The 15,123-nt window shown below is 32.8% G+C and overlaps 1 protein-coding gene across 1 annotated transcript; it reads right to left on the bottom strand.

Annotated features, from left to right (window-relative positions):
* Nucleotides 1–10,622: 10,622 nt before the first annotated feature.
* LOC149904981 (uncharacterized) lies at nt 10,623–12,114 on the bottom strand. The gene is made up of 2 exons (XM_090106032.1): nt 11,244–12,114; nt 10,623–10,816 (listed from the first exon to the last, which is right to left on the bottom strand). Exons 1-2 carry the CDS (start codon nt 11,698–11,700, stop codon nt 10,761–10,763), a joined length of 513 nt encoding a protein of 170 aa, XP_089962158.1. The 5' UTR covers nt 11,701–12,114; the 3' UTR covers nt 10,623–10,760.
* Nucleotides 12,115–15,123: the final 3,009 nt, after the last annotated feature.

Below are 15,123 nucleotides of genomic sequence, written 5' to 3'. Positions count from 1 at the left end.
GTCAAAAACATTACCCCTCAACGCGAATTTAACAAAAACAATCCCTATTACCCAACAACTAAGATCGATTGTCCAAATAACAAAAAAAATAATGTAGATTATAAAGAAAACAGGCTGGTTATAGATTCTAATCTTGATTTTAATCATAGTTCCACAATCTTGGCTTATTTTCAACTAGGCATTGAGGGAAACGAAACAGTTTGCATGTTGCTTTGCTGATAAGTAAATTATGAAATTACATGCTTCACGTTGATTTATTTGACTCGCTGAAATATATATTAGAGTTATTTATGCGTGCGTTAATATTGCAAATAAATTACTTTTATAATATACAAGCCATTTGCTATTGCACGCCTCATAAGCGAAGCGTTGAGGTGGGTACTACTGTCACTTCGCGCAAAACATCTGATTTTTCAAACTTAAAATGTCTTTATGTATCATACATTGCACTTGTAAGATAATACATACACACACATATTAAGAAAAAACACTATTTTTAACGTTCATGATATTTTTGATGTCATTTTTGTTATTTAAACTAGTTAAAAAACAGTTTAAAAAAGTTCTGTCTTGGACGTCCGTGTGTCTGTATGTGCGGATCCTTTTTCTTGTTAACACGATAGCGACCGAAATACTTTACTAATCGAGTCTTTTTTTTTCTCTTACGCTTGAGTATGCTCAGGAATAGAACCCTTTCATTTTTCAGGGTCTGATTCGATGTGGTTTAATTGTTATTAAATAAACAAAAATAATAATTAATAAATATTTATTAAAAAAAAATTATGAGGCGTGCACTTTTGGATTTTCCAAATTATTGTAATTTTTATTCTTGATTGGTACTGATGTAATTCGTGTAATTTGGCCTAACTTGATGATTAAAATCATGGATAGAGTTTTTATTAACTTTGATGAAAATTAAATATAATAAGTCTGAACTTGCGAAAGCTTTAGAGATCAAACCAAAAGAAATCCTAAGTAGTAGAAGTACAAATTATAAAAAACTACGACATTGTAAATGTATCAAATCTAATCTTACATTCTGCATCATTCAATTTCATGGTGGATAATCTATAATAAAATCGCGTATTTATAACAAAAGCAATAAACTCTGAACCATACGCTGCAGTCTATTATTTGGCGTTGCAACCCGAAACTATTGTCAAATTGCATCAGATTTAGTGACAATAAAGCTTATTTGTGCACGCCCTTGGGCGTCAAGTGACCGAATCCAACATCACAACTTAACACTATTTTATTACAATAGTTATTTGTAAAGAAGCCAGGGCTGGATTTTTGTAAGGGTTGTCTAGGTACCTACTTATCGCATTTTGGGGCTTAAAGCTGGGGGCAAATCATTTAATATTTTATTTAAACTTTCATGAGGTAGGGCTTAATTTTTGTATCTATTCTGTTTCGTTTTCTTCGTTAAATTTGTATGACATGTTCTTAATGTATGTACTACGACAATTCCGGCTTAAATAAATGATATCCATTTTTTTTAATTTGTAGTTAGATAGTTCATTTGAAAAGCAGTAATCATTTTAATTCCTTTGATATTTGATTTATATAGGATCAATGTTTGAATCCGGCCCTGGTTATTTTAATACTCGAAATTCTGTCAACTGTCGCATCGTAACGAATCGAGTGACATAATACTATTGAAAAGTAGAGTGCTTTGAAAATAGGGGCTCGGTTTGAGCTCTATACAATTTTATTGACATGTCATAAATAGACTATTTGTACTGTAAGATGGTTGTTACGTATCAGATGTGAGAAGACTTTGTAGTATTAATTCAGAGTCCTAACATTTTGATCGTTACCTATTATTTTTAATTTATAGACTGAACACTTGGCTAGTTATTTTCAGGTTGCTTTTCCTATGTAAAAGCTTAAAATTTACACTTTACAATTTTTGAGTGTGCATTTTAATTAGGTTTCAATTAATAACGCAAAGTACACGAAAACAGGTCACAGCGCAGAAAAAATTTTACTAATTAACGTTACACGCATTACATGAGCGAAATATAATAATACCAAAAACATAACAATGCTGTTCGAATGATGGACGTAATCGTGAAGCACAAATAATAAAACTATTGAATACAAAAGGCATATCGAATATCGTAACAGAAGCATGGTAGTTACAGACCGCAATCTGACGCCCCCAAACATCCGTCTACCATTACGGCCCACTTTCAAAGGACCTTGGCTATTGAACTTCTTATTTTTGCTCGTAGAGGAAATGAATTTGTAGTGTAATTAGGCTGGAGAATAAAAGTTGTTTGCTTTATATGACTGACGAGTGAAAAAGATGGGATTTGTACACACATATAGAGTACTTACTGCATACTCTTCAATTTTCAGAAACCATGTTGCGCAGTCTTCTATGCGTAAAACATAACATAAGAGCTCTTGTAACTTTCTTTACACATTTATTATACTTCTCTTTGTCATTTATTGGTAACTTATGAATAACCAATCAGATAATAGTTTCATAGCTTTCACACAAAACATTAAGAACGCTCGTATCCCACCTATTTCTCAACCTTACAATTTTATGAAAAACGTCAATAATTACAGATCAATTTGGTTTTAACGAGAATCGAGTTATAGTAATTGCGATTCTAACTACAAATTACGGTTAAAACTGATGATTTGGCTTCACCGTGTGTTATTTGGGCCCAGTTTAATTATACTTAATGCCAGCGTTTACAAATAATCATACGTCGTTGTAATTTGGGAGGCTTAGATTATAGGGACGGCGGCTTGAGGTTTTATTATATTCTGTATGTTTTATGTGAATATTTTGTTACATTAATCTTGTGTTTTGACCGTTTTGGAACGAATTTTACGAAGAATATTGACGGATGTTCTATTGCAGGGATGATTTCCTAAAGTTAATATAAATATATGGATATTTTTGGATTCTGAAACTAAAGGAAACGGACGAAGTAAAGAACGCCAAGATAGGACTTTATTCTTTGTTCTTTTTTCGTTTTGAAATCTTTTGTGTTTAAGGAAATAGCTGCAGTTGTATCCTGTAATTGCATATTATGTATTGTATACTGTATGCTTACATTAAGAGTACGTTTAATTCAAAATGATTTAAAAAAGTATTACGTAAAACCTTCGTTGGAAATACAGCAAAGAATTGGCTAGAAATTGATATCCAATCAACACTAATTGAACTCTTTTATTGGGTCCTCTTAGCCGAGGGTGGTTTTTTGCAAGTCAAAATAGGTTAGCTGTCGGCGGCCGAGTGATTTTATGCAAATTTCAACCGTTTATTATGCAAAGCTGAGTTTTAGGGATGTGTTATGTAGTATCGATGATTTTAAAGTCTTCTAACTTTATTAAAGGTACAAGAGAAAACTATTAGGCTAATAGGGAAAGTACAAAATAGTGTCTATTTCGCTGCTAAGTAATATGTTAATTTAATCAACAATTTAATGTAAACAAAATTGTATGTAACAAATTTCAGCAACAGATATTCGCCGGCAGCGCACAGGTACACATACATATAAACCTTTCTCTGGAATAAGTCTATCTATTGAAAAAACCGCATCACAATACGTTGTGACGTTTAAGTTCCAAGCAAACATATTTCTAGACAACCGGAAGTAATTTCGTTTTATACTATGTAGTGATTTAGAGATGCTTTTAGTATAAGATTTAAAGACATCTTCGAAATGTGATAATTAAATATGCATTAGGCTTTGTGATTTAATGCATGAAACAAGAGAAATATATACAATAAACTCAGCTTAGTTTTTTACTTATTCAAAGTATAAAAAGCTTAAAAGAATTATGTCACTTTTATTGCTCTCAAATGTATCACGAATCATGATACAGGAACAAAGGAATAAACAAAATATTATGTAATAGGTATTTATGAATGTCATATTTCTGCAGCTTTAACAAATCGACTTCGACTACATAAAAAGTTCTGCAAAATATCGAATAGATATATTTATCGATATCGATAAAAATCGTCGCATCACTAACTTCATCTCGTGCGGGTCGCGGTCACCAATTAGCGTTTTAATTAACTATACGCGTAACAGGCTTGTTTTTGTTGCAAATTGTTTCACCGCACTTTGTAGAGCAATTCTGGCGCTTTTGTATTATTAAATTTCGCAAAAGCAAATACGACTGTGAACGTGAACGAATTAATCTTAACTGATATTTAAATGAGATAAATGCTTTTTATTTGTTTGTTTTATAGGTTATTTCATTTAACATTGCATAAATTGTACTAAATTTAAAATTAAGTTTTTAGCATCACTTTGTTATTTTTAAGAATATAAAATAATTTTAAAATCGTTAAATATAGTCACTAGAATATAAGTGTACCTTACTATAACAAGATATAATCGAATAGACAGTGTGTTTAAATTCTTAAAAGAAACGAAATCATTCTTTCCATTATCTGTATTTACACATTTACAACATTCATATTTAAAACTATAGTGCACTAAAAAGTTAATTCGGATTAACAAATGCACTCGACATTATTAAAAACAAAACGTAAACGAAAAGCAAATAAGCGTGGCTAACTCTTTGATATAAACGACAACATAAACAATATTCCAGGAAAAATAATGGCTCTTGCATTCGTGTAATATTACCATAACAACCAGCTTTCGCGTATTATGTTTTAACCACAAATAAAAAGAAGTTTTTTATATTACGTTGATGATGATTGTAATATTGAATCTAATCTTGAAAGTAAGTCGAAAAAAAAACAAAGTTCGTCAAATAGCTTTTAACCATTAAGTATCTACATATTATAATTTTTTTCTATATGTCTCATTTCTCTGTGTTGTAATTACTAGTTTCAGCATGCGGAGTTACTTCCACCAAACTCGGGACATCCTTGTAAAGAATTAAAGGAAAATCTAATCAACAATAAAATCGTTAAACCGAATATTTCATAACACACCAATGTTGTCATACAAAATAAACGAGTTCAATTTTCGCAATTTTTCTATCCTGGTCACCCCAGCTTGCAGGCGATAAGTTACAAATTTAACGACAAAAAGCTAGGCCATTTAACGTGAAATACTGTGGTGGGAGACAGCTTTCATAAAAGTTAGGGCTTTCCGTGATTTAGTGCTCCGGCTTCCTACATGATTTGTTTACGCATTTAGCGCTGTACGAAATGAAAAAATGTGTCATAAATTTTGGAGGGATTGTTAATGCTTCTATGGCAACCCATACCTTTGGTTTAGTGGTGAGCCAGTGGCCTGGGTTCGACGCTGTATGGAAATATTCTGGATGTAAAGCAGCTGTGTAGTCCTTCGTAAAATATAAATGTTGCAAAAAATGCAGTGATATGTTGTTAATTTATTTATTTATTTAGGAATATTTAGGTGTTATGTTATTACTGGATTGACAATAAAACCTTAACAGATTGTTGGTAATAAGCAAAATTGGCTAGGATTTGCCAAGTGTGAATTTTATTTCATCTTTAAGATATTGCTTGTAACTAGAAAATTAAAAATTATAGTATTAATAAACGTAAAAGATAAAACCATAAATTCGGCCATCCCGAGTGCTGCATAATTCATTTATTTTTGTTAATGTAGCTTGTTTGCCTGTAGGCAGTTATTTTTTTTTTATTTGTCCAATCACTTCCTTTCCTTTATCCGAATATCCTAAGCATAACCATAAATTGTGACCACGTAAATCCTCTATGACTATAACGGCTGTAAAATACAGCCAAGAAAAGCTATTGAGAAAAACACATAATATTAGAGTTACACTAAATATATTTTATGCGTAAGTATACCGAAAGAACATATTTTATACCTTGTATCAATCAGCCAAGGAAAGCTTTTGAAAACACATCATACTACAAATATACGAGCGTGGTATATCGTATATTTTAGGCGTAAGTAGGATAGCTAAAGGACATTACACATTGTATCACATCCATTGCAGGTCCAATACAAAACCCTTGAAAAGCTATTGTGGAAGAGCAGCGTTAGCGATGTCGTCCCCATTAGTCACAGTTAATGGCCCGTTCGGGGCGATATTTGTAATTTACGGCCCGCGTTGATATACCGCGGGCTTGCCAGAGATTCGCGTTTTCTTTTAACTATCGTGATTAAGGGAAGTTCGAGGTTAGCCCTACTCCGAATATACTAATGCCAAGAGTGTGTTAGATAATATCATGGGTGTAATGCCTCTTTATAGCGGCTATATATTTTTTACAGCTCGTTGGTTGCTGATAGAGCCTGTGGAGACACAGATTACTAAATAGTTACTACGTACTAGGATTTGTTTTTGTTTAAACCTTAATTCTGAACTATGCTTCTGCTTACTATACTATACTGAGTATGATTAATTTTATCTTAGTCCTTATTAGTTATTACTCTAATAAAGTTGACTCGTAATTTCGATCGAACAATAGGAATTCTATTGCGCTAAACTCAAACTCAAACAAACTCAAACATTTATTTATTCAATTAGACTACTTTTAGTAGCACTTTCGAATCGTCATTACATAAGTATTTTTAACATTTACCACCGATTCGGAAAGCAGTATCTATGGAGAAGAACCGGCAAGAAACTCCATAGTTGCTCTTTTAAAATCATATTGTCAATATTACATAATCTGTAACTTAAATCTAACTACATAATATATCATAATATGCCAAAGAACTGTCCTGTGGTTCTTACGCGACAACCCTCCATGGATTTTCATCTTCCATATATTCCTTAATGCTATAATAGGCTCTCTGAACTAATATATTTTTTACATAAGTTTTAAATTTAGCACTACCAAACTCTTTAATATTATGAGGAATTCTATTGTAAAAGCGTATACCTTGACCCATAAATGAATTTTTAACTTTAGCTAATCGGAAAAATGGCATTTCAATTCTATTTCTGTTCCTTGTGCCATAACAGTGTCTATCTCCTACTCTTGTGTGTACGTCGGCATTTTTGTGTACATGCAAAATATTATTAAATATATACTGTGATGGTACAGTAAGGATACCAGTATTCTTAAAGAGATCTCTTAGTGAGTCCCGAGCACGTAAATTATCTTAGATCATTAAGTAATGGATGGAGCACGCTGGCAAATGTTCTAACTAAACTTTCTGCCGGTTTTGGTGCGGGGAGGGTAACTCACACTTTGAAACACAATCACACATTCACAAAAATAATTTGTGTCTTTACAAACTCAAACTATTACAAAATGGACAGACTAGCATGTTTTTGCACACATACATCGATTACACAGAAAAATCTCTATACATATACGTAATAATACAATCGCTCTAAAGGGATGTAACCATATCGATATTACAAAAATAATAATTTTGTTGAAATTAGAAATAACATTAATATTATATTCATAAAAAATACTACACAGGTCATTTGTAACGTTTTCATCATTATTATATGCATACGAAAAAACAATAAAACGCCATTTTATTTGTATTTGAATATGTATTTATTCAACACATCACATATTATATTCAATAAAATAAATATCGGTCCAGAAATTTTTATTATTTCTGTACCGAGGTGTCCATTCTGATTTTCTCCCACAGCATTCAATCCACCTTAGCCTTAAAGCAGGATTTTTTGTAAATCTGAAATATACGCAATATTCGTACATACATATAAACAAAGTAGCTGCTCCGCGCGGTTTCACCCCCGTGGCTCCACTCCTGTTGGTCGTAGCGTGATGATATATACCTTCCTCGATAAATGGGCTATCTAACACCGAAAGAATTTTCAAATCGGACCAGTAGTTCCCGAGAATAGCGCGTTCAAACAAACAAACAAACAAACAAACTCTTCAGCTTTATAATATTAGTATAGATTACATCATAGAAAGGTTACAAGATTAACATTACAAAAAAAAACGGCTAAATGCGAGTCGGACTCGCGCACGAAGGGTTCCGTACCATTAAAATGTTCTGCCAGTTAAAAGTAACCGAGCGTAAATTTTAATAAATATATACAAGACTTACAAAATAAACATTATACTCCTTTTTATGCAGTTGTGTAAAATTTTAATATAATAAAGATTAATTCTCATCTCATTTCAAATTATACTTAGAAAAATATTTTTTTATCGACGTTCAAGTTAAAAGCAGTCCGTCACTAAGAAAGTCGTAAAAATTAACGACCTTTTAAGCGACGAGTTTTTAAATTCAACTCTATCACTAAGTTCATAAAGATTAAATTTGAATTTCTCTTCAAGATAGTCTCGCTACATCACTTTATAGTCTCGTGGGGAGTGCGGTTCAATATCGCGTTCTAAATTCAACTTTATCGCTTAGTTCATAAAGATTAAATTTGTATATTTTCTCTTCAAGATAGTCTCGCTACATCACTTTATAGTCTCGTGGGGAGTGCGATTCAATATCGCGTTCTAAATTCAACTTTATCGCTTAGTTCATAAAGATTAAATTTGTATATTTTCTTTCCATGATAGTCTCGTGAGGCCGCATCAATGATCGAGTACACACATGACTCGATTATTTGTCTTGATCATATCGCTAAACGATACATCGACGATTATTAGAAATTGCATTTAATTAGAAATGTACGTTAAAAAAATATAAAAAATACACAAATGAAAGGTTATTCCATCTTTTTTAATATTCGACATGTTTGAATTGCTTCTGCAAGACTTGACAGTGCAAAACGGCATTTTTAGCGGAGCACTCGCAGACGTCCTTTCGATGTTTTACGAATACGCAGAGTGTTCGTAATCGATTACGCAAGTAGTTTTTATGAAAGCATAAGATTTTTCGATTCGAATAATCTTATACCTCGGCAAAAGGGGAAACGCCTGCGTGTGTTATCCATTACTTAATGATCTAAGTAAATTATATATAGAGCGAATGGCTCTTTTCTGTAAGATAAATATAGTTTCTATATCTGCTGCCCTGCCCCATAGTAGAATTCCATAGGACATAATACTATGAAAGTAGCTGAAATAAACCTATCTAGCTGTATCTTCATCGGTGAGATGCCTTACCTTTCGGACTGCATATGCTGCTGAACTGAGCTTACCTGCAGCGGTGTTGACATGGGCTCCCCACTGTAGTTTCTCGTCCAATGTTAACCCAAGAAATACAGTCGATTCTGTAGGGTGTAATACCTCCCCGTTCAAGGTAATATTTCTGCTCAACTTTTTAACGTTAGGTAGTAAAAATTCAACACAAGTTGTTTTTTTGGCATTTAATAATAAATTATTAGCAGTAAACCAGTCGGATATGTGTAAAAGAGTACTGTTCACTTCGTCAACATTTGGGTCATGCCTATCCACATTGAATATTAATGAGGTATCATCTGCAAACAGAACTATTTCACACCTATCCTGTAAATAATAAGGTAGATCATTGATATATACCAAGAACAAGAAGGGTCCTAAAATAGATCCTTGTGGAACACCAATGTTAATTGACGCACCGCTAGAACGTTCTCCATTAACAACTACAGTTTGTATCCTATCATGCAGGTATGAGGCTATGAGGTTCTGAGCTTGTCCTTTAATCCCATAGTGATTAAGTTTACGCAATAATGTACAATGTTCAACGCAGTCAAATGCCTTGGAGAGGTCACAAAATATCCCCAAAGCATTTTTTGAGTTTTCCCATGCCTTATATATGTGGGGATGGTGTAAATAAAAACGCCAAATTAGCCCAATCAGTTTAATTCCCAGACACCGAACAAAAATACATTTTTAACAATCCTCCATTTCTTTTCGTACCGAGCCACAAAGTCAAGTCATAGATAATCATCAATCTACAGATAACATATCCACAGAGTAAATAATAGAAAAACACAGACTAAAAATAAAGCTAATTATGAAATACATCTCAATATTTTATCCTATTCCCACACGGTCATCCTGCAGAATCATCTGTCCCAGATGAGTCAACAGTCGCTACCCATGGCTTCATCATATCAGCTGAGCTTGAGCTTCTTTCTCTTTTTATAATTCTTATTATTATTATTTTCAACTTGTATATTCTGAATATTTGCTTTCGCCATCCTTCTTAGTTCTTCACGGTCGTTGTAATTTCTATTTATTAATTCCTCAGTTTTAACACAACCAAAATGTCCGTTTTCATGATGTTTTCTTATAATTTCATTTTTTAAATCAAGCGAGGTAAACATTTTAGCATAAGTTAATCTGTCTAATTGATCTTCAATGAGTGGTAGTGGATACCTTTCTTTAATAATTTTCTTATTCAATTTCCTGTAATCAACGCACAATCTATAGTTTCCATTCTTCTTTTTTGCAAGCACAATTGGACTAGCATAATCAGACTTACTTGTTTTTATTATTCCTTCATCAAGCCATTCTTTAATCTGTTTGTCAACAATGTTAAGCTCCAAAGGTGACAATCGTCGTGGATTCTGATAAACTGGTACATCATCGGTTAATAATATTTTAAGTTTTACATTTGATTCTTTAGTACATCTTTTGGGGTTATATTCTTTTATAATATTCTGTATTTTATTCTTATATTCTTTGTTTTCAATATTTGTGATATCTTCATTTTCATTCTCTAGCATTGTAAGGTGTAATATTCTTGTTGCAGTGATAGTTCCAGCCTTAAAATTGATTTCTACTTCTTTCAGTACAGGATTTCCTAATATAATGTTGACAGGGATAGCGCCATCATCAACAACATAAAATAAAGTTTCAAAATAACAATCATCAATTTCAATTTTTGCTGTGAAAGATCCTTTTGTATAAATTTCCTTTTCAGCTATTCCAGTTAAAGTCTCTGTGGTTCCTGAACTATAAGATAACAATTTTTCACTTTGAATCTTCCTAAAATAAGACATAATTATTAAATTAGCATCGCTTCCGGTATCAATCAGGGCTTCTACATCAATATTGTTTATTTTCAGCTTCTTAAAAGGTCTCACATCAATATTATTCTTAGTTGACATAATTTCCAAACTCTTCTTTATACTTTTAGAACATTCAGTTGATTTATGGCCAAACAAGTTGCATTTAAAACATTTAATGCCTTTAGTACAATTAGGCGACTCATGATCTAAATCTCCACAATTGAAACATCTCTTTACTCTTAATGTTTTTTGAATTTTCATGCCAATGGACTTTGATACTGAATTACTTTGAATCTTATTAGGTGAATAATATGATTTTTTCTTAATTTCTGAATAAATGTCTAACTTCTTTCTGAATTCTTTAATGTTACAAGCGCCATATAAAATATTTTTGTTGGACTCACTGTCTTTAATACCGTCGATGACATATTCCATCAGGGCTTCATCTTCAACATTCCCAAGTACTGCAAGTTCCTTCATATGTAAAAAATATTGCTGATGAGTCTCATTCATCTTCATCCGGCGTGTTGAAAGTCTCTTGTGAACAGTTGCACTGTTCAACTTCTTACCAAATTCCTCGCGGAGCTCAGACTTAAGTGTATCCCACGTGGTGGTCCCACTTAGTGAACGTAAAAATAGCTTGGCGGTCCCCGTGAGGAGCCGCTTCGAAAATATGAGTTTTTCTAATTCGCCCCATTGCATTAGAGAGGAAACGTCTTCAAATTCTTTTATGAAAGCCTCGACGCCATAAGCATCATCACCCGAAAATGGCGTCATTGATTTTTCTAAATCAGTAAAGGAAATACGCGGCGATGGTTCACCATAATCATCATCATCCTTTAATAGTCGTTTCGGCGGCATGTTGAATAATGTAAATAATAAGTTTTATATAGTCTTCAAGTCGTAATCGTATAATCATAAGCTTCTTTAAATCTTAGTCTTCTTAGTTCATAATTCGTAAAGTCTTAATCTGGTTTAATCACCGCAATCATAATCTTCCATTTATTTTCTTTATTCCACCATCCCGGACGAGCCCCCAAATTATGTGGGGATGGTGTAAATAAAAACGCCAAATTAGCCCAATCAGTTTAATTCCCAGACACCGAACAAAAATACATTTTTAACAATCCTCCATTTCTTTTCGTACCGAGCCACAAAGTCAAGTCATAGATAATCATCAATCTACAGATAACATATCCACAGAGTAAATAATAGAAAAACACAGACTAAAAATAAAGCTAATTATGAAATACATCTCAATATTTTATCCTATTCCCACATATATATGTGTTAGTAGTGCAACTCCAGCATCTGTGGTTGAGCGCCCCTTTGTGAAACCAAACTGTTTGGTGTGCAGCAAATTATTAGAAGCAATTACATGAAACATTTTGTTACATAATTGTATCAGCTAATAATCTATTTTACATAATTTACGTTCAATAGGAAACAGCTTTCCTTCATTCCATTGGTTATCAATGAAAACTATGTCAGCGTATAAAGTGTTGATGTTTGATGTTATCAGCTAATTTATTGAATATTTTACACTATATCCAATTAATCTGAACTTTCACCTTTAAAATACGTTATCGGTACTATTTATTAGTTTACATTTTTGTTAGAGTATAATTAAATTCATTGATATGCAGGAAGCGATAAGTGTTAGAAATATTCGTAGCATTCTGTAGCGATCAGATATTGCTTCTAATGAATATAAATATATATATTTTTCATATTCTAGGAGATATATAAATATAAATAAGTGCATATTATTTAAGAAATTATTTGGTTAAGTCTCTAAACCCAGAAAGTAAAAATGTTGAAATATTTTGTATTCAATCATGATAGGTTCTAAATAGTGTCAAGTAACCGACAATTTCAGCTGCCTAAAAAAAATGGAAGCAACTGCGAAAACATTGAGACGATAATTTAATAGGTTTTATTTGTAACATATTATACATATATTACATACGACATTGAAGCGTTCTTTTAGCACGTTGTTTTAGTATAATTATCAATTATATAAAACTCACCACATTTACGCACATTCTGGTACTTTAAAAATGAGTCTTTATTTAAGAACATAAAGATTATTTAATGAAGGAAATGCTTTATAATTCAAAAAGGACAATCGCAGGCAATATCACAGCAATATGATCATTTGTATGACAAACGTGCCGGCTCATTATTTCATTGTCTCGATTGACGCTCGATTGTGTGGAGTGTGAAGCTCGGGGGTCGGGACTTTGATGATCAGCGATGCTTGCGGCATGATTGACAGTGTTTTTTTTAAGATGGCATTTATGTAGAGAGTGGTACAAACATTTAAGCTGATAACTATATTTATTTATTTATTTACTATACTATAGTCTATACTGTGATTTTAAAAATTAATATGACTATTGTTTTATATAGGCACGCACCGGTGTGAAGATGTATTGTTTTTATGTGTTTCAGCAATGTTATGTAATTTGTGTAATGTTTTTGTTTGAATTATTTAATTCAGAAAAATTAAAAAAATAGACATCAACACTAATTGTTTTATTTTTGAAGTGACTGAGGACCGTGTTTTTTATCATCCCGCAGGTTATGTAAAAATACATGATAAATTAAGAAATTGTCCAATAATCACATGCAACAATGGAAAAATTTGGACCATTCAGGTTCATACAATATTTACAGACTAATTAATACATAAAGTACGAAATGTATGAACCCCCATACAATAACTATGTTGTTATAACCATCACGTAAAGACAATGGCCTCCCAAGCGACGCAGATGCCAGATACGTATCGCGCCGTGTGTGGCCGGGGCGTGAGACTAGTCTTGTAAGGAATATCATTTTGGTATTTATCGCCTTCTTTATATCATTAGATGTAAGTGAGATTTTGATTCGGAGTTTTATAATGTGCTAAATTATCATAAAAGCTTATATTTTACAAGTTTACCTACTGTATATTCTTACTCAAAGGTAGATTGCTGCTTGCTACTCCTATCTATCCTATATATACTATATACCTATCCTATATTTGCTTTTGTTAATTCTAATACTAAAATATATTAGTAGAAAAGCTTATTACATATACTATGCTCTACTGTTGGTAAGGATATTTTTTACCCAGGTACCTACCACACGAGTGACGCTGCGGCTTCCAGCTACTAACATTTAAACAAATTATTTGTTCAACAAACATGATTTCCATGGACCACTCTTAGTATAAAATATTACGTTCACACAAACGCTTCTCATTTCTCAAAACAACGAATACTCCGAATTTATAAACACTCGATTCACCAATTACATTTTATGCATTCGACAAGAAACTTACCACCTTGATGCAAGAATGATTAGAATTCCATACAGCAGCCGCTGCTGGTGGTCCTTCACATTGTCATTCACATCACAACAGGATGTTTGTCGGTCTGTACATACGTGATTAAACAAATACTAATAGTTAATGAATAGCTTTATGATCACGACGCCACGGGAATTATGGTTGGGGTTAATGCACTGAAATTACGATGGTAAGTGTGGGCTGTTTATGGCTTATTTGTGGGCATTTTTTTTATTGCATAGGGGAAGAGTCGCCTGTTGTCTTTTAAAGAAAAAATCTAAATATTTAAAATCAATAAAATTAAATAAAACGAGTGACATGTTCAACTATTTTAAGAAAGTTGTGAATTTGTTTACGTTTGTTGAGTTGGCGAGTGGTATCTTTCAGGCGTCGTAGAATGAGAATGCCTAGTTTAATTTAGGCAATGCATTCGATATCTTCTCTTCAATATGATTCATATACATACATAGTTTGATATGTTTTCTACAAGAGTAACCTCACACTGCTATAACAAAAGTTGACATCACAATTACACAGGGACTCAAAGCCTTACTCGTCAAATCTAAAAAGCAGTTAAGGTAAATTGGTCTATTTAATCCCGTACCGACCACGATTACATTGAACAAACTTTCCCAACTTGATAATCAAACAGTTAGGATTCGGGGCGGGCGATGGGGCCCTATAATCGTGTAGGGGCCTCGTTTGGCTGACGTTTCGTGAATTTTTACTGCCGGTCAATGTGACCCGGCGATTGACGGGTTTATTGCGTCCGACATTGTCGTTGATTCCATTTGCTTTGCGACGAGCGGTGAATATTTGTGACTGTTTTGTTTTGTCTATGTTTGCCCGTCACGGTCGTAGTAATGTACTAATAGGTTATCCGTTATCCTGTTAAGTTTGGCGCAAATTCCATTAAGAGGATCAAAATTAAAACATACGAAACAAACCTT

The sequence above is a fragment of the Colias eurytheme genome, chromosome 10 (genome assembly GCF_061535395.1).
Source record: "Colias eurytheme isolate Ceu_HAF_F1 chromosome 10, ilColEury1 Martin Lab GWU primary, whole genome shotgun sequence".
Classification (NCBI taxonomy): Eukaryota; Metazoa; Arthropoda; class Insecta; order Lepidoptera; family Pieridae; genus Colias; species Colias eurytheme.
This window is presented reverse-complemented; position numbering and strand designations above follow the sequence as displayed.

Excerpts from the sequence above, each read along its gene's own strand:
- LOC149904981 (XM_090106032.1), bottom strand. The coding sequence starts at position 11,700 with ATGCCGCCGAAACGACTATTAAAGGATGATGATGATTATGGTGAACCA. Across the intron at positions 10,817-11,243 it reads CATCGACGGTATTAAAGACA|GAAGATTCAAAGTGAAAAAT; the intron begins GTGAGTCCAACA and ends GTCTTATTTTAG.